General features: G+C 35.0%; 1 protein-coding gene across 1 annotated transcript; it reads right to left on the minus strand.

Moving 5' to 3' along the window:
- Positions 1-1479: 1479 nt before the first annotated feature.
- LOC125671684 (N-acetylglucosamine-1-phosphotransferase subunit gamma-like) lies at positions 1480-21761 on the minus strand. The gene is made up of 9 exons (XM_048907539.2): positions 21599-21761; positions 20072-20120; positions 18102-18236; positions 16650-16733; positions 15139-15232; positions 9515-9712; positions 9009-9164; positions 2545-2611; positions 1480-2191 (listed from the first exon to the last, which is right to left on the minus strand). The coding sequence occupies exons 1-9, from the start codon at positions 21753-21755 to the stop codon at positions 2073-2075; spliced, it is 1059 nt and encodes a 352-aa protein (XP_048763496.2). The 5' UTR covers positions 21756-21761; the 3' UTR covers positions 1480-2072.
- Positions 21762-21790: the final 29 nt, after the last annotated feature.

Genomic DNA, 21790 nt, shown 5'->3' on the forward strand with positions numbered 1-21790 from the left:
TAAGGTCAAACTTTTCTGCATGAGAGAATATTGTCTGAGATGTCGAGAATCTTTTGCAGTTCAAACTTAGTACACAGGCAGTAAATGAGCATTGCTGACTTTTAGGTTACAAGGTAAAAAGTCATAAGTCAACAACTCTAGATATAAGAAAATATGTTTGTGAACTCTTAGCTCGACAAACGTCAAACTGGGTACACTATAGTATCCCTGATTCTTCGCCATCATTGTAAACATTCTCTGTGTTTGACCTTAATGACAGTCTTTTGGCCCAAGACACATATAATTGGGAGGATCAGTCCATCATGTTGGTTAAAAATGGAAAGAAAAAAAACCTCACCCATAATAGACAAAGTAAAAAAAAAAGAAGTAAAATTTAAAATGAATGAATCGAAATTACTTTCAATTTCATCAAAAACCGTTTTATGAATGCATGATTTCGAGCCCTAAATCCCCATCTTGTACCCGATGATGTTTTAGTGTACGAGTCTAATGTTATGGATGTTGTAGATTTAGAGAAAGCAATTGAGGATGACGACTCCGATTTCTCACTAATATTTCTGATTAAACTGAAATCAAGTATCAAAACTTGCATTTATAATATCTTTCAATAGTAAAAGTTGATTAATGGATTGACAGTTTTATCTTGAATCACCACAAGGGCAGACACATGCATCTGGTTAAAGTCTCATGAATTTACATGTACATTATTAGTGGTCCTGTGGACTGCAAGTTAAAATGCTAAGTTGTGAATACTGGATATTCTAAATTTAAAATTTATCCTTTTCAATTTTGTCACATTGGGGAGGGTGGGGATATACATTTTCAAACCATTCGGATGATTCCTTGTTTTAATGAGTTTGTGTCCATATTCAAATTCTACATTTATGTACTATCTGTCAAAATACAGCATACTCTTATAAAAATTAAAAACTTTTAGTTACATGCATGTCTCCAACACTGCTGGTCTACAACATATTCTTCATCCCCAACATTGATTTTAGGTTAATTATGTGCAGTGACATTCACTGGTGGTTATAGTTGAAAAGTCAAGGTCATCCACACCATTATGTAGTAGCCTTGTGCCAACTAATACATAAATCACCAATTAATTTATTGACACCAGACCACCTGTCGCAGTAGCCTAGTGGTTAGGGTGCTTGCTTTGTAACCAGGAGAGCTGGATTTGATTTTTGATCCTGTATGATTAACATAGGTAGCAACTGGTCCCTTTCAATAAGCCTCCTGCACTAAAAGTGAAAGTTGTGGGTCTTTCGGATATAACCTTCTAAATGAAGGGCCTGCATGTGTCATGGTAGGCATTGGCACAATGAAGAAGTCTTGTTGCTAAAGTCATCAATCAAAATTTGTGGCACTCCATGTAAAAACTGGTGATGTCTCTACGTGAGCGAAAAACAAAACAACATACAAAGAGAGTGTAACTATTGAGTGGGGGTATTAATTCTTAACCAAAATTTCCCATTAAATTGCATTAAAATTTAATCTACAACATCACAATCATCAAAGCATACTGTGAAAGAAACGATACAAAAAATTGTATGTGGCTATTCAAATCTCCAACATCTTTGATGTGGGACCCCAATATATAAAATCATGATTGCAAATACGTACATGTACAGTATTACAATGCAGTGTAAACTGAATATGGTGCTTCATATATTTTTCATATGCATCAGCCTCTTAGCATGCTTTCAAAATTAATTATGCAGACTCACATTGCATAAATTTTATGCAAATGAAATCCATTCAATCATTTATTGCACAGATCTGAATGGGCAACAATTTTCTGTCTCAGTTAAATCATACAAATACAAGCTAGAGTATACATTGGATGAAAAATGTCCTTTTGTTGAGCTAGTCTGTAATATTAACTCTGTTATTTATTACAAAGAAATACATCCTACATTTGTTTATCACAAAGCCAATGAATGTTCTTGTACATCACAGACATAGCATGCTACATTGTATATGATTATAAGACTAGAAACAATTGGAGAATTGCATTATAACAAAGTAAATATATAAATGCATGATAACCTTCACACTATACAATATCACGTCTTTTTCGACTTGGGTGATAATGCTTTTAAAAAGTTCTCCTTTCTTCTGCTGTTCTTAGATTTTTTCTTCTGTTGTTTTGTTATTGCCATTTCCGTTGAAACATTAGATGTATCTAAAACAGAAATAAAACAATGTGTTTGTTAGGATTTTTCTCTCTCAAACCCCTTGGATCAACAAATAATGTTTTATACTAAATCAACATCAAATACAGACCATTTACATAAAGATTGAATATCTTATTAATGATTGCAGTGATGGCATTTTAATGAATTTCATCTACATCTAACATAAAAATGGACAACAAACAAACAAACAGGTCATTACTCAATGATCGCAATCAAAAAATGTTTTATCAAATATTTACCATTGTTTTCAACTGTTTTCAATAATGCTTTCCTAATGTTGCCCTTACTATTGTACTTGTTGGTTATGACATGAAGCAAAACCATTTCTATCTGAATTTACCTTTGTCATCTTTAAGTGCCAAGAGTGATCTCAATCCTTCTATTTCTTTCTTGAGTTTTTTGTATTCCTGAAAATATGCAAGTTTTAATCAATATAAAAAAGTTGTAAATAAACAGTTGGTAAATACCTATTTTAGCTTATCTAAAATTTGACAAAGTCAGAGCTGATGCACTATTTGGCGTAGCCATGAATAAGCACTTCTTCTACGTATGAGAATGGATAACAAAGGATTTCATATATTAGTGCACATATTTGCATTTTTGTTTCACCGCCAGAGTTGCTAAGACAAGTACATTAAGGGTCCCTAAACCTGTCAACAGAGCACCTTCACCATGCAGTTACTATCTCTGTACATTTAACTGTGCAGTTACTACCTCTGTACATTTAACTGTACAGTCACTATCTCTGTACATTTAACTGTGCAGTCACTACCTCTGTACATTTAACCATGCAGTCACTATCTCTGTACATTTAACTGTACAGTCACTATCTCTGTACATTTAACTGTGCAGTCACTACCTCTGTACATTTAACTGTACAGTTACTACCTCTGTACATTTAACTGTGCAGTCACTATCTCTGTACATTTAACTGTGCATTTACTACCTCTGTACATTTAACTGTGCAGTTACTACTTCTGTACATTTAACTGTGCAGTTACTACCTCTGTACATTTAACTGTACAGTCACTATCTCTGTACATTTAACTGTACAGTCACTACCTCTGTACATTTAACTGTACAGTTACTACCTCTGTACATTTAACTGTACAGTCACTATCTCTGTACATTTAACTGTGCAGTTACTACTTCTGTACATTTAACTGTACAGTTACTACCTCTGTACATTTAACTGTACAGTCACTATCTCTGTACATTTAACTGTACAGTTACTACTTCTGTACATTTAACTGTACAGTTACTACTTCTGTACATTTAACTGTGCAGTTACTACCTCTGTACATTTAACTGTACAGTTACTACCTCTGTACATTTAACTGTGCAGTCACTATCTCTGTACATTTAACTGTACAGTTACTACCTCTGTACATTTAACTGTGCAGTCACTATCTCTGTACATTTAACTGTACAGTCACTACCTCTGTACATTTAACTGTACAGTTACTACTTCTGTACATTTAACTGTGCATTTACTACCTCTGTACATTTAACTGTGCATTTACTACCTCTGTACATTTAACTGTACAGTCACTATCTCTGTACATTTAACCGTGTAGTCACTACCTCTGTACATTTAACTGTACAGTCACTACCTCTGTACATTTAACTGTACAGTCACTATCTCTGTACATTTAACTGTGAAGTCACTACCTCTGTACATTTAACTGTACAGTCACTATCTCTGTACATTTAACTGTACAGTTACTACCTCTGTACATTTAACTGTACAGTTACTACCTCTGTACATTTAACTGTGCAGTCACTACCTCTGTACATTTAACTGTACAGTTACTACCTCTGTACATTTAACTGTGCAGTCACTATCTCTGTACATTTAACTGTGCATTTACTACCTCTGTACATTTAACTGTGCAGTTACTACTTCTGTACATTTAACTGTGCAGTTACTACCTCTGTACATTTAACTGTACAGTCACTATCTCTGTACATTTAACTGTACAGTCACTACCTCTGTACATTTAACTGTACAGTTACTACCTCTGTACATTTAACTGTACAGTCACTATCTCTGTACATTTAACTGTGCAGTTACTACTTCTGTACATTTAACTGTACAGTTACTACTTCTGTACATTTAACTGTACAGTTACTACCTCTGTACATTTAACTGTGCATTTACTACCTCTGTACATTTAACTGTACAGTTACTACCTCTGTACATTTAACCGTGCAGTCACTATCTCTGTACATTTAACTGTGAAGTCACTACCTCTGTACATTTAACTGTACAGTCACTATCTCTGTACATTTAACTGTACAGTTACTACCTCTGTACATTTAACTGTACAGTTACTACCTCTGTACATTTAACTGTGCAGTCACTACCTCTGTACATTTAACTGTACAGTTACTACCTCTGTACATTTAACTGTGCAGTCACTATCTCTGTACATTTAACTGTGCATTTACTACCTCTGTACATTTAACTGTGCAGTTACTACTTCTGTACATTTAACTGTGCAGTTACTACCTCTGTACATTTAACTGTACAGTCACTATCTCTGTACATTTAACTGTACAGTCACTACCTCTGTACATTTAACTGTACAGTTACTACCTCTGTACATTTAACTGTACAGTCACTATCTCTGTACATTTAACTGTGCAGTTACTACTTCTGTACATTTAACTGTACAGTTACTACTTCTGTACATTTAACTGTACAGTTACTACCTCTGTACATTTAACTGTGCATTTACTACCTCTGTACATTTAACTGTACAGTTACTACCTCTGTACATTTAACCGTGCAGTCACTATCTCTGTACATTTAACTGTACAGTCACTATCTCTGTACATTTAACTGTACAGTCACTATCTCTGTACATTTAACTGTGCAGTTACTACTTCTGTACATTTAACTGTGCAGTTACTACTTCTGTACATTTAACTGTGCATTTACTACCTCTGTACATTTAACTGTGCATTTACTACCTCTGTACATTTAACTGTACAGTCACTATCTCTGTACATTTAACCGTGTAGTCACTACCTCTGTACATTTAACTGTACAGTCACTACCTCTGTACATTTAACTGTACAGTCACTATCTCTGTACATTTAACTGTGAAGTCACTACCTCTGTACATTTAACTGTACAGTCACTATCTCTGTACATTTAACTGTACAGTTACTACCTCTGTACATTTAACTGTACAGTTACTACCTCTGTACATTTAACTGTGCAGTCACTACCTCTGTACATTTAACTGTACAGTCACTATCTCTGTACATTTAACTGTGCATTTACTACCTCTGTACATTTAACTGTACAGTTACTACCTCTGTACATTTAACTGTACAGTTACTACCTCTGTACATTTAACTGTACAGTCACTATCTCTGTACATTTAACTGTACAGTCACTATCTCTGTACATTTAACTGTGCAGTTACTACTTCTGTACATTTAACTGTGCAGTTACTACTTCTGTACATTTAACTGTGCATTTACTACCTCTGTACATTTAACTGTGCATTTACTACCTCTGTACATTTAACTGTACAGTTACTACCTCTGTACATTTAACTGTACAGTTACTACCTCTGTACATTTAACTGTACAGTTACTACTTCTGTACATTTAACTGTGCAGTTACTACCTCTGTACATTTAACTGTGCAGTCACTATCTCTGTACATTTAACTGTGCATTTACTACCTCTGTACATTTAACTGTGCAGTTACTACTTCTGTACATTTAACTGTGCAGTTACTACCTCTGTACATTTAACTGTACAGTCACTATCTCTGTACATTTAACTGTACAGTCACTACCTCTGTACATTTAACTGTACAGTTACTACCTCTGTACATTTAACTGTGCAGTCACTACCTCTGTACATTTAACTGTACAGTTACTACTTCAGTACATTTAACTGTACAGTTACTACCTCTGTACATTTAACTGTACAGTTACTACCTCTGTACATTTAACTGTACAGTCACTACCTCTGTACATTTAACTGTACAGTTACTACCTCTGTACATTTAACCGTGCAGTCACTATCTCTGTACATTTAACTGTACAGTTACTACCTCTGTACATTTAACTGTACAGTCACTACCTCTGTACATTTAACTGTGCAGTCACTATCTCTGTACATTTAACTGTACAGTTACTACTTCTGTACATTTAACTGTACAGTTACTACTTCTGTACATTTAACTGTACAGTCACTACCTCTGTACATTTAACTGTGCAGTCACTATCTCTGTACATTTAACTGTGCAGTTACTACTTCTGTACATTTAACTGTACAGTTACTACCTCTGTACATTTAACTGTACAGTCACTATCTCTGTACATTTAACTGTACAGTTACTACCTCTGTACATTTAACTGTACAGTTACTACTTCTGTACATTTAACTGTGCAGTTACTACCTCTGTACATTTAACTGTACAGTTACTACCTCTGTAAATTTAACTGTGCAGTCACTATCTCTGTACATTTAACTGTACAGTTACTACCTCTGTACATTTAACTGTGCAGTCACTATCTCTGTACATTTAACTGTACAGTTACTACCTCTGTACATTTAACTGTGCAGTCACTATCTCTGTACATTTAACTGTACAGTCACTACCTCTGTACATTTAACTGTACAGTTACTACTTCTGTACATTTAACTGTGCATTTACTACCTCTGTACATTTAACTGTACAGTCACTATCTCTGTACATTTAACCGTGTAGTCACTACCTCTGTACATTTAACTGTACAGTCACTACCTCTGTACATTTAACTGTACAGTCACTATCTCTGTACATTTAACTGTGAAGTCACTACCTCTGTACATTTAACTGTACAGTCACTATCTCTGTACATTTAACTGTACAGTCACTACCTCTGTACATTTAACTGTACAGTCACTATCTCTGTACATTTAACTGTGAAGTCACTACCTCTGTACATTTAACTGTACAGTCACTATCTCTGTACATTTAACTGTGCAGTTACTACTTCTGTACATTTAACTGTACAGTTACTACTTCTGTACATTTAACTGTACAGTTACTACCTCTGTACATTTAACTGTACAGTTACTACCTCTGTACATTTAACCGTGCAGTCACTATCTCTGTACATTTAACTGTACAGTCACTATCTCTGTACATTTAACTGTACAGTTACTACCTCTGTACATTTAACCGTGCAGTCACTATCTCTGTACATTTAACTGTACAGTCACTATCTCTGTACATTTAACTGTACAGTTACTACCTCTGTACATTTAACTGTACAGTTACTACCTCTGTACATTTAACCGTGCAGTCACTATCTCTGTACATTTAACTGTGCAGTCACTACCTCTGTACATTTAACTGTACAGTTACTACCTCTGTACATTTAACTGTGCAGTCACTATCTCTGTACATTTAACTGTGCATTTACTACCTCTGTACATTTAACTGTGCAGTTACTACTTCTGTACATTTAACTGTGCCGTTACTACCTCTGTACATTTAACTGTACAGTCACTATCTCTGTACATTTAACTGTACAGTCACTACCTCTGTACATTTAACTGTACAGTTACTACCTCTGTACATTTAACTGTGCAGTCACTACCTCTGTACATTTAACTGTACAGTTACTACTTCTGTACATTTAACTGTGCAGTTACTACTTCTGTACATTTAACTGTGCAGTTACTACTTCTGTACATTTAACTGTGCAGTCACTATCTCTGTACATTTAACTGTGCAGTTACTACTTCTGTACATTTAACTGTACAGTTACTACCTCTGTACATTTAACTGTACAGTCACTATCTCTGTACATTTAACTGTACAGTCACTATCTCTGTACATTTAACTGTACAGTCACTATCTCTGTACATTTAACTGTACAGTTACTACCTCTGTACATTTAACTGTACAGTTACTACTTCTGTACATTTAACTGTGCAGTTACTACCTCTGTACATTTAACTGTACAGTTACTACCTCTGTAAATTTAACTGTGCAGTCACTATCTCTGTACATTTAACTGTACAGTTACTACCTCTGTACATTTAACTGTGCAGTCACTATCTCTGTACATTTAACTGTACAGTCACTACCTCTGTACATTTAACTGTACAGTTACTACTTCTGTACATTTAACTGTGCATTTACTACCTCTGTACATTTAACTGTACAGTCACTATCTCTGTACATTTAACCGTGTAGTCACTACCTCTGTACATTTAACTGTACAGTCACTACCTCTGTACATTTAACTGTACAGTCACTATCTCTGTACATTTAACTGTGAAGTCACTACCTCTGTACATTTAACTGTACAGTCACTATCTCTGTACATTTAACTGTACAGTCACTACCTCTGTACATTTAACTGTACAGTTACTACCTCTGTACATTTAACCGTGCAGTCACTATCTCTGTACATTTAACTGTACAGTCACTATCTCTGTACATTTAACTGTACAGTTACTACCTCTGTACATTTAACCGTGCAGTCACTATCTCTGTACATTTAACTGTACAGTCACTATCTCTGTACATTTAACTGTACAGTTACTACCTCTATACATTTAACTGTACAGTTACTACCTCTGTACATTTAACCGTGCAGTCACTATCTCTGTACATTTAACTGTGCAGTCACTACCTCTGTACATTTAACTGTGCAGTCACTACCTCTGTACATTTAACTGTACAGTCACTATCTCTGTACATTTAACTGTACAGTTACTACCTCTGTACATTTAACTGTACAGTTACTATCTCTGTACATTTAACCGTGTAGTCACTACCTCTGTACATTTTGGTAGGGTATCAAACTCTCCCTTCTCTTCTTTTTCTATTGCTTCCTCTTGTTTAACAGCCTTCTCTGCTAAAAGTTTTTTCTCCTTTTGTGGAATATAAAACCCTGCTTTCTCAAAAATGTTCCTCAATTGTTTGTCATATCCCTACAATGAAATATGAAAATATACTAGTATTGCAGTAGCAGAAAACAGAATACAAAATCTAGTATACAAACATGTACCTACACAATAAAGATTATATGGAATTCATTGTACTGAAAATTATATACATGTACTGTAAAACATTTCTTTAAAAAAACCCAGCAGGGACTGCCAATTTTGCTTCAACATGATTATCTAGTTATTTCTTGCAGCTGTGGGTAATAAAATTCCCTTATTTTAGAAGCATTTTGTTATTTGATATAAATGTGTTCATTATAATGATTTTTTTAAAACTGTAAATACAGTTGTTTATGTTTCCCTTAATTTTCCTATTCATAGTATTGCTATTTTACTTTTTGGGTGATTTCCTCCCTGTAAAGCTCTCCTTCCAGCTGGTCCCAGGCCTCTTGTAGCTCCTCCCTCAGAGTGGGATACACCAGCATTGAGTCTCTGTGACATACATAAGGGGAGGTAAATCCCATGTGGTAATTACATGTAGAGGGCTCTGTTACATTCACTATGTCATGCTTGTCCCCACAGCTGAATATCACCTGGGTAAAATATCATGATGAAAGACTTTTATCTTTGATAAAGAAAAAATCGCTATATGAAACAGAAAGTACTGTCTCAAAAGTAACTTCTCCTGTGATTTTTTATACATACATGTACTGTAAATTCCTGAATATACGCAAGCAATTCATTATCACATAATTTGGTGAGAAGCATCACTTGCAAATCAAAATTACTCTCTTCTATTTTTTTTATTGCTAAATCACATGTAAAGACTCTTGATCAACAAAGCACTCGTGAATTTATGTTCTCGCAGTTTGACGTATACAAGTCAGTTCGTCATATTGAGTGCTCACGTAAAATAAGGAATCAGCAGTAATTCATTCATTGCTTTTTTCCCCACAAAAAATTGTGGTCTTTTGTGATACAAATGACAAAAAGAGAAAAACAAGAGGCTCACAGGCCTTGTCGGTCACCTGAATACTAGTGAAAAAGTATCACTACTTCCATGGGCTATGAAATCTAGAAAAAAATTTCCTGTTCTGAATATCTAAGCTAAATTCTAATGTTCAGCAACAAGATGTGTTCTTAAAACTTCACTGGCCTCAAAAGTGCATACACTGATGAAAGGCTTTAAATAATAGGTGTATTAACATTAAAATATCAAGATATGACTAATTTGGACTCATCCTAAAGTCATAACCCTGGGTTATGAAATTCACCATTATTTGTACATCCTTTTCTGCTATTCCTAAGTATGCATTTAGATTTTATACAGTATCAGCAAACTTACACATTTATACTATATACTAAGTTTAGCCCCACCCTGGGGTCAAAACCCTTCCTCTGGGGATCAACAAATTTACAATTTTGGTAAAAGACTACCCGCTCTATCCATTTAGTTTCAAATTAGTATCAACAGCACTAAAGAAGATGTTATTTAAGTGTTTTACACATAAACACTATATAACAAGTTTGGCCCCACCCTGATATCAGAACCCCTACCCCAGGGATCATGAAATTTACAATTTTGTTAGAGGCTTTCCTGCTCTACATCACCATGCATTTATTTTTTCTTACATGTGTGCGATTCTAGAGAAGAAGATTTTTGAAAATTGTAAATTTTGGGCAGTTTTTGATCCGCCCCTAGGGCCCCAAGGGTACAGGAATCCTGAAATTTACAATTTATGTCCCTCTTGTTTCAAATATGTTTCATAACAAATTTGAAAAGAATTGGAATGATAGTTATCAAGAACAAGAGGCCCACAGGCCTTATCGGTCACCTGAATACTAGTGAAAAAGTATCACTACTTCCATGGGCTATGAAATCTAGAAAAAAATTCCTGTTCTGATATCTAAGCTAAATTCTAATGTTCATCAACAGTATAAAACAAGATGTGTTCTTAAAACTTCAATGCCCTTAAAAGTACATACATGTACACTGATGAAAGGCTTTAAATAATAGGTGTATTAAAATTAAAACATCAAAAGGTATGATTAATTTGGACTCATCCTTAAGTCATAACCCTGGGTTGTGAAATTCACCATTTTTCTGTACATCCTTTTCTGCTATTCTTAAGTATGCATTTAGATTTTATACAGTATCAGCAAACTTACACATAAATACTATATACTAAGTTTAGGCCCACCCTGGGGTCAAAACCCTACTCTGAAGAAAATCAAATTTACAATTTTGGTAAAAGACTACCTGCTCTATCCATTTAGTTTCAATTTAGTATCAAAAGCACTAAAGAAAATGTTATTTAAGTGTTTTACACATAAACACTATATAACAAGTTTGGCCCCGCCCTGGGGTCAGAACCCCTACCCCGGGGATCATGAAATTTACAATATTGGTAGAGGCTTTCCTGCTCTACATTAATATGCATTTAGTTTTTCTTACATGTGTGTGGTTCTTGAGAAGAAGATTTTTGAAAATTTGTCATTTTTGGACAGTTTTTGCCCTGCCCCTAAGGCCCCAGGGGTGCAGGAATCCTGAAATTTACAATTTATGTTCCCCTTGTTCCAAATATGTTTCATATCAAATTTGAAAAGAATTGGAATAATAGTTATCAAGAAGAAGTTATAAATGTCTATTGTTCACACACTTAATAACAGACCATTTTGGCCCCACCCCGATACCAAAACCCCTACTCCTGGAATAATCAAATTTACAATTTTGGTAAAGGGCTATCCGTTCTTTCTAAATATCTATTTACTTTCAATTTAGTATCAATAGTATTAAAGAAGATGTAATTTAAGTGTTTTACACATAAACACTATATAACAATTTGACCCCGCCCTGGGGTCAGAACCCCTACCCCGGGGATCATGAAATTTACAATTTTGGTAGAGCCCTTCCTGCTCTCCATCACCATGCATTTAGTTTTTCTTACATGTGTGTGGTTCTTGAGAAGAAGATTTTTGAAAATTGGTCAATTTTGGGCAGGTTTTGCCCCACCCCTAGGGCCCCAGGGGTGCTGGAGTCCTGAAATTTACAATTTATGTCCCCCTTGTCCCAATGATGCTCCATACCAAATTTGAAAAGTATTGAACTGGTAGTTATTAAGAAGTTAAAAATGTTCAATTGATAACGCACAACAACAAACGAAAACCAATTGCAATAGGTCACCTGAGTAAAAAGTTAAAAGCGTCAAACATTTAATAACTGACCATTTTGGCCCCACCCTGATACCAAAACCCCTACCCCTGGGATCATCAAATTTACAATTTTGGTAAAGGACTACCTGTTCTTTCTAAATATCAATTTAGTATCAATAGCACTAAAGAAGATGTAATTTAAGTGTTTTAAACATAAACACTATATACCGAGTTTGGCCCCACCCTGGGGTCAGAGTCCCTATCCTGGGGATCATGAAATTTATAATTTTGGTAGAGGCCTTCCTGCTCTACATCACTATGCATTTAGTTTTTCTTTCACGTGTGTGGTTCTTAAGAAGATTTTTGAAAATTGGTCAACTTTGGGCAGTTTTTGCCCCGCCCCTAATGCCCCAGGGGTACTGGAGTCCTGAAATTTATAATTTATGTCCCCCTTGTCCCAATGATGCTTCTTACCAAATTTGAAAAGAATTGGACTGGTAGTTATTAAGAAGTTAAAAATGTTCAATTGTTAACGCATGACGGACAACAACCAATACGCAAGTTCCGAGTTACCCAAAAGTTATTTCCCTTTGTCGAACTCTTTCGCATTTTATGACGTATGGTGGGTACACAATGTATACATTATATCGTAGACTGGCATTGTACATAACGATTACGTACGATTAATGTAATAAAAGCGTAACTTTTGTTTATATCAATCACTGGTATGCATATTCTGGCCATATCAAGCATAATTTGTTTGAATAAGATCATCAAATTGGCTATTGAATCATTATTCGTTTCCTCTTCTACATGAGTGACGCTTTTATCAAAGAAAGATGGCAATTAACAATATTTGTTTGAGCCATTTTGTTATCCAATACTCTTAAACTCATTAAAGTTGCCTTTTCCCTGAGATAGGATGGTCTCAGAAACTCTGGATATCATCTTTTAAGAAATAATACAACGATAGTAATTAGCAAATGTACCCACTGTCATCATATTTTACGTCATAATTTACGGAAGAGTTCGACAAAGGGAAATAACTCTTGGGGAACTCGGAACTTCCGTATTGCAATAGGTCACCTGAGTTTACTCAGGTGACCTAACTAGTTGTATTGGAGTGATATGAATGGCCCATTTCGAGGACCATAATTATGTGAAACTACATGTAGAACATGATATGATTATAATTCTACCAATTATAAAGTCTCCCAAACAAAGTATTGGCTGTATAGAAGTGACTTTTTCTGAGTACTATTATTTTTCTCCCTTGACAAAATCCATGCCAATTTTTACTTCATTTAAAAACTCTAGATCACAAAGGCTTTGATTTGAAAATTTTCAAAAAATCCCCGGTTTTTCTTCAGTAAAACTGGTTTCACTTGACCTTGATCATAGTTTGTAGGTCCCAACATCCTCTTATCATTTTTGATGATCCCATGTCTCTATCAGTCCTAAAGTTATACAAGTTTTTATAATCAAGGTCAAAGGTTGAGGTCAATGGGGATACTAGTTTGTAGGTCACCACATCCTTTTATCATTTGTGAATAGTCCATTTCTCTATCAATCCCAGTTCTAAAGTTATACCATACTTATGTTTAGGGTCAGAGGTCAAGGTCACTTGACCTTGATACCAATTTGTAAATCCCATCAACCTTATAGTATTTCAGAATCTGAAGATTCCATTTCTTTATCAGACCTAGTTCTTAAAGTACATGTAATACCACAAATTTATTTAAGGTCAGAGGTCAAGGTCACTAGTCACTTGACCTTGATACCAATTTGTAGATCTCATCATTTCTGAAGATCCCATATCTCTACCAGACCTGGTTCTTATGCAATACCAATTTTATGTTCGGGAGCCTCATAAAGACAGAAGCAGGAATCACTGGACGTAAAGTGAACCATAGTGCCAAAGAAACTGCCATCACAGCCTTAGTTCATGAAAGAGTTCCTCCAACTCTGATTCAACAACACTCTGGGCACAGAAATATAGCATCTATCAATAATCATAGTACAGCATCTATTCAGCAACAAAAACAAATATCTTCAGTAATGTGTAAGCATGCAAATAAAAATGAATCCAGAGAACGAGACCACTCCAGGTAGATGAAACTGCAAATGTCCAGCAAAACGGACATTCACAAGAAATTGATCTTTTTGAGGACATTCAGACCTCCATATCTTCTGTGAAAACTCCAATGTCTACAGCTAATTCCACATCAGGAATTTTAACTGGAGCAACAATTAATGGAAACATTGTCATTAACAATTAATGGGGACATTCAATTCAAGAAAAAGACCACAGTAACTCAGATTCAGAATGATATGTGTAATGAGTAATATTTTGTTGTTCCTTGTTGTTCATTATGAATACACGCAACTCGTGTATTCTTAAGATTGTTGACAAATTAAATGTTAAAACAGTTATGATCAACTTTGTTTGATATATAAATGATATATAAAAGATGGCTGATATGGAGCCTGAGATCTGTCATCACACTATATAATATATACAATATTTAAGTATATGATAAATAAAATATTACATGCCTTCGGCCCTTGGGCTGATATAGGGCCACTCAGGTTGATATGACATATGATATGGATTTTAGCATGTAATATTCTCTATTAATCCTTGTAGGTTCCGAGAATATTGTCACTTGTAGCTAGTAAAATTCACACTAAATCAATATCGTAGATTTTTTTTTCACTATTCCATTCTTCAATCATTATGTCTATACCTTGTCAGTTCTGTGGATATTGTCACAATCCTGTATCCTGTAAAACCTATTCTAAATCATTGTCATACATTTTTTCATTATTCCATTACTTGGAATTTTTTAAATTATCACGCTCATACCTTGACAGTTCTGTGGATGTTACCACACTTTTCTCCTTCCCTCATATTCATGGCAGTAAATGTGTTATTTTCAATCTCCCATTCCTGATATACTCTGGGGAAAAAAGCAGAAGCAAGAAATGAGAACTATACAATAAACAGGGATTTCTCCACAATCGGGAGGGTGTCATGTTGTGAAATGAGTCCTCAATGTACATTAAAAATCAAATGCACATTTATTTTGACATAGTGTCCTTGTGGTTCAATTCAAATATCTCTCTCTCTCTCTCTCTCTCTCTCTTTCCTTTTCTCTCTGTAAGTCTTTAAACAACTCTTCTGGCCTCACATATCCAAGTATTTACGGTGTGGACAATCTTCAACCTACCGTATACTACACAAAAACATTTGCATATTAACTTGACAAATCCTTATGGTTCTTGAAAAAAATATTTTAATTTTCAAAAGCATTTTCTACTTATTCCTGTAGAAATTCATGGTTTCATGATGCAAACAAGCTATTAGCTATGTGAGGATACTTGCATACTAATTGACAAACTAACATTGTGGTTCTTGAGAACATTTTCAAAGAATTTATAAACTGCATTATTCCCTGTGTAAATATTAAAACTCTACTGTACTGGCTCCACCCTGAACCTTGGGATGAAGGTAAGAACAAAACACTATCAGAAGATGATTGACACAATAATTTGAAAAATTGCATCCTTTTGGTTCTTGAAATGGAAGATTTATTTAAAGAAATCTTTTACATCTTCCCAGGTAAAACTTTAAACATAAATTGTGGTTATTCAGACCCCAAAGGTTATAATGAGAACAAACTTGAATCTACACTATATGAAGATGCTTGCCTATTGATTTAACAAATACCAGTAGTAGACATGAGAATCATGAGAAGATTATCACAGAATTCTACTGTATATTATGTCAAAATCAAAACCCCCTACTGTGGTCCCGGGGTGATGGTGGGAACAAAACTTTAAGATAAATGTTTACAAATTATTTAAGATAATGTATCTTTTCGCTTCTTGAGAAGAATATTTTTAAAGAATTTTTCTCATATATTCCTATGTTGTATTTTTAACCCTTAATGTGGTTTCAACATGGCCCTGGGGTTCATGACTTGAACAAACTTGAATCTTCATGATATAAAGAAGCTTTCAAATAAATTTTGGTTTTTGATATGGTTTGGTGATTCTTGAGAAAATGTTTAAAACACACCACTCTATTTTCGATATTTCTTTCCTGTCGGAAGAGGCCTTTGTTTGAACAAACTTGAATCTGTTTTACTCAATAATGCTTTATGACAAGTTTAGCTGAAAATGACCATGTGGTTCTATAAAGAAGACATTAAGTTGAAAATATGAAAAGTTTACAGACAACACACAAATTTACTTGATTTTTCAGTCCAGGGGAGCTAAAAAAGACATCAGTCTATTTATAACACCACATTTCACACATTAGATTGATACACTGAATCTGCCTGCTGACGAATCTATATTATACTAAAGCCATACCCAAGCACCCCACTAAATGGATTCCACCTGTACGACTGTTCGTGCTGCGTCACATTGAAGAATGGGCAAAACTCGTACTTGTACCTGTAGCAAGAGTAACAGTGTTTTATCATAACATAGTGTTTCCATGTAGTCAGTCATGTTATACGAAGAACAATCATGTTTCTCATGCAGTGCTTGCTATCTTGTGTACTGGGGTAAATAAAAAAAATCAATAAAGCATATCATAAAAGAATTATCATATCAAACAGAAGCCATATCTGTGGCTGAACATTTCAATATATTTTTCCTCCAACTCTGCTATATAATATATAATTCATTTTTAATGTTACAATTATATTACACTGTTTGTCTAGCTTCATTAAAAGTTAACAATAGTATGTTTATATTAGCATAAAAACAATGCAGTGTTTGCTATTCTGTGCAGTTTGAAAGCGTTATAAAACTTTATCACATCGAACTGAATTTGTAAGTGAAAACATTATTATATTTTGATTATTACACTACGTGTCGGATTCCATAAAAGTCAACATTAGAACTCAGTGGCCCTTCAGATATACAGATGCTTCAGCTTCTAAAAAAAAATTTCTTTGGAACCGACTTTTATACAATTGGTCTTGTTTACCCAGAATTTCACATTTTGGATCCTTACGGTCTTTTTCTCAAAAAAATGCAATTTCCTATCACATTTTGGTTGATTTATCAGGACAGTGATTTTCAATTGGTCAGCAACTCTGCATGGTCAGCTTTTCCGAGCTGGGTTTTAATTGTTGTAAAAAACTGGCTCAATAACTCAATAAAAGCTGATTATAGGCTGCTATCAATATATGCATACAAGACTCTCCTCCATTCTCTGACATGCACTACTGTACTGCCAAGGGAAAATAAGCCATATCTCAATAGGTTAAATGTCAAATTTAGCATGGACGGCATGGGTAAATTCAAAGCTGTACCAGATATCATTGTTTATCATTGACTTGAGGGAGTTCAGTTCCTAGGAATTACCTTGAGAAATAACTGATATGGTCATTTAAAACCATGTTGCATCCAATATCAGTAATCACATCCACACTACCGAGTAAGAGAACACAATTTGGCATTTCTTTTATTTGAACAAGTGTTATGTCGTAGTGTTCATGTACATCAGAGTATGTAATGCCATGAATCTTATCAATATAAGGCACCATTCTTCTTTATTGCCATTGGTAACTAAGGAGGCTGGTAACTAAGGAGGTTGTATACATGCTATAGCAGAAATCAAGACAGTTCAGATATCAGGACAATTTCGACGAGAAACGAAATCGTCTGGACAAATGAGGCTCCACTGTGCATACTATACATGTTATACCTGTTCACTGTGCATGTATACGGAACTATGGGAAATCAAACTTTTCAATTTTATATGTAAAGACATTTAAACAAAGATGTTCTACAAGAACTTAAAATTCTTACTCGTTTAACTCCTTAGTGAAGCATCTGCCATAGAGTCTTTTCAAGTGTGCAGGGCCTGTAAAATTACTGGGTTGTATTCTCATTTTCAATCTCTTGTCCTCCGTACTGTGACTGGCAAAATTGTAATTGTTTAGGCTGTACATAAAGAAAAATGTTGATGATGAAATATTCAATATTTATGAATCTTGATCTATATCATATAATCATGTCATGCAAGGTTTTAACAAGAGTAGCACAAACAGTACAACATACGCCTGTCGGAGAGTGAAATTCAACCCGTAAGCACATTATGCACTCTGAATTGATATCACACACATTCTGAATACAAAAGCCTTAAAATAGGTCATGGTGCACTAATCTATCTGACAAATGAACTGATTATGTATTTCTCTGAGAGGGAGGTTAGGTTGCAATATCTGTATCCATGATGAAAAAAAGTCCTGGAAACTTTCTGACCTACTTCTAGTCCTATAGTAGGTCACGGTGCAGCAATCAAGTTGAAATGCGCTGATCATGTATTTCTATGAGAGGAAGGTTGTGACAAAATTTCAGGGCAATATCTATATCCATAACGAAAAAAAATCTGGAAAATTGTTTGACCTACTTTTAGCCCTAAAGTAGGTCATGGTGTACCAATTCAGCTGAAATGCAAACTGAACTTGTATTCCTCCGAGAGGAAGCTTGTTACTAAATTTCAGGGCAACATCTGTATCTGTAATGAAAAAAGTCTAGAAAACTGTTTGACATACATTTAGCCATAGATTAGGTCACCAACGGAAGGACCAATCCAGCTGGAATTCAAACTGAACTTGTATTCCTCCAAGAGGAAGCTTTTGACTAAATTTCAGAGCAATATCTGTATCCGTAATGGAAAAAAAAAACCAAAAAAAAACCCCCAGAAAACTGTTTGACCTACTTTTAACCATAAAGTAGGTCACTGTGTACCAGTCCAGCTGAAAGGCAAACTCAGTCTTTCACTTCTTGAGGAAGAAGTGACCTAAAATTTAAAAGCTGTACATGCATCTGTTACGGAAAAAGTTCAGAAAACATGACTTCGGACAGTCAGATAGACAGATGGATGGTCAGCGCCAGTTACAACATAATATGTCCCGTCTGACAACAGGTGTATAAAAAAAACCTTTATCATATAATTGTGTCATGGAAGGTTTGAAAAACCCTTTAAACCAATATATAGGGATGAGTTTGTACACTGATTTAGCCGAAAGGATGCAAGATTATCCACTATCCTTCAGAATCATGGCAGGGCTACCATTACAACACACAAAATGTGGAAAAATCTTCCAAATTCTTTAACAAGATTAACAGTGCTGCTTATTAGTTAAGTAAATGTGTTTACATACAAATGACAGACACTGTACTTTGATCAGAAGAAAGCTAGAAGTGTGTACTTGTATACATAAGACATATACCATGTATACATGGACCAGCACATTCAAGCAGTTACAGGACCAGGATCTGATATACATGCAGTATTTTGGGGGGCCTGATTTGGGGTCGAAAATATCGGCCCAAGTCCCAATCTAAAATTCCCTGAAATTTTCCCTAATGTTGACCAAAAAATTCTCAATCTAAATTTGAAAATTCTTTGTATGACGTATCTAAACAAAGTGTTTATATTGTGTACACTTTATATATCATGGCACTTTTGGCGATGAAAACCTTGTGATTTCTGGTACAGTGAACACTGTCACTGTGACAGTGCTTTCATTAATGAATTTTCCCAATTTTCTTATTTTGTCGCTAATTTCCCCAATTCTAAGGGCCCCAGGCCCAGTCCCAAAGTAATGAAAAACAAAACCAACACTGACATGCGTAATAATGTAATCCATTTTTTTATGTGTAATAATGTAATATAGTTTCATGTGTAATAATGTAAATTATACTTTCATGTGTAATAATGTAATATATTTTTATGCAGAATATTATAATATATTTTTTATGGTACATACCCATAACTTGATGGTTCTTCCACAATTTTCATACTGACCATCTCTGAAACTGAATTACATGAAAATCTCAGATGGTAGGAATTTGATTCAATATAATACATGTACATGTATTGAGATTTGTACAATTTAATGCAGGAAAAATCCTTTATTAAAGATGGTCATGTTCTGAATACTGCTGGCAATGGATTGTAATGTTGGTCACTAAAAGCCCTCTGCATATTATATGAATTTATATTCAATTATGTGTAAATCTTTGTTTAAAACTACAATTAAAACAAATGGCATCAAACAACCATGATAACGTAATGCAGTAATGAAAAATGCTTAATTAATTTTAAAGTAAAATTGAAATTAAACTTTATATTAATCAATCATTTAACTAATTATCAATTTAACTGAAAATAGATCCTTTGATTCACTCATGCAGTTTGTTACACATTGCAGGGCTAATATAGTGCATTAGTAAGGGTTTTATGGACCATGGATATCAACCTGGGTAGCTCAGGGGTTAGAGACCGGACTATAGAAATGGATAGGTCCCGGGTCTGATCCCCAGACCACTTATAAATTTTCTCCTTTCCTATGTTACATATTGTGTTGTAGATCAGTCACTGTCACGTGAAAATGACTGTCAGGTTATAAAGATCCTGGGTGATGTCATCAAAGTGTGAAGACATTTAAGGGAGGGTTGAGGCTGTCAGATGGGTTTGATCACCGGTGGCCAGATAGCTAAGCTGGAAGAGCACCTGACTAGAGATTAATTTAGGGGGCCTGGGTTTAAAATCCCGGTTTGGTCCATTGCCTTTTCTCCCTTCCTGTTACAGTAGATCAAACATCTATCTTTAATTTGTTCAAGTCGGACTGATTTTTAAAAAAATTTACAATGTATAATGTGATCAAATCATGACAAATGTCAAGGAACTAACTAAATGAAAACATTTCAAATAGGTGTTTTTTAAACACAGGTACTTGGGTCTTAACATATTGTAACAGGAAGGGAGAGAAAAGCAACGGACCAGACCAGGATTCGAACCCGGGCCCCCTGAATCTCTAGTCAGGTGCTCTACCAACAGAGCTATCTTGCCACCGGCAATCAAACCTGGTTGATCGCTACATTCCTTCCTCCTTAAATGTACGTCTTCACACCTGAAGACATCAACCCAGGATCTTTATCCCCTGGCAGGCATTTTCACCTGTCAGTTCCAGGGGCTGGTCACGGCACCAAATGAAACAAGAAGGGAGAAAATGCAACGGACCAGACCAGGATTCAAACCCGGGCCCCCTGTACAATCTCTAATCAGGTGCTCTACCAACTGAGCTATCTGGCCACCGGCGATCGAACCCGGCTGACCGCTACAATATGAATACACATCTAATCTTATACATATTTAAAAGGTTAGATATGTAGTGTATTCATATATGTTAGACCCAAGCACCTGTGTTTCAACAGAGATAATTCGAGTCAGGTAACGATTCATTCATTGTAGTTGCAATAAAAAGTTGTAAACAACCATGTATATACAATACCTATAGGTTCAAAAAACAGCAAAAACAAGAATACAATAAATATGCGCTGACATGCAACACAGATACATTGCAGTTGACAGTGTTTCTTGCTTCGATGAGACTTCGTTTTAGCAGACATGTTAGCACTTATTGAGAACCAGTTAATTAAAGGCCACATGACTACAAAATGGCTGCGCCCATAAGAAATGTTGT

Source organism: Ostrea edulis, chromosome 4 (assembly GCF_947568905.1).
Source record: "Ostrea edulis chromosome 4, xbOstEdul1.1, whole genome shotgun sequence".
Classification (NCBI taxonomy): Eukaryota; Metazoa; Mollusca; class Bivalvia; order Ostreida; family Ostreidae; genus Ostrea; species Ostrea edulis.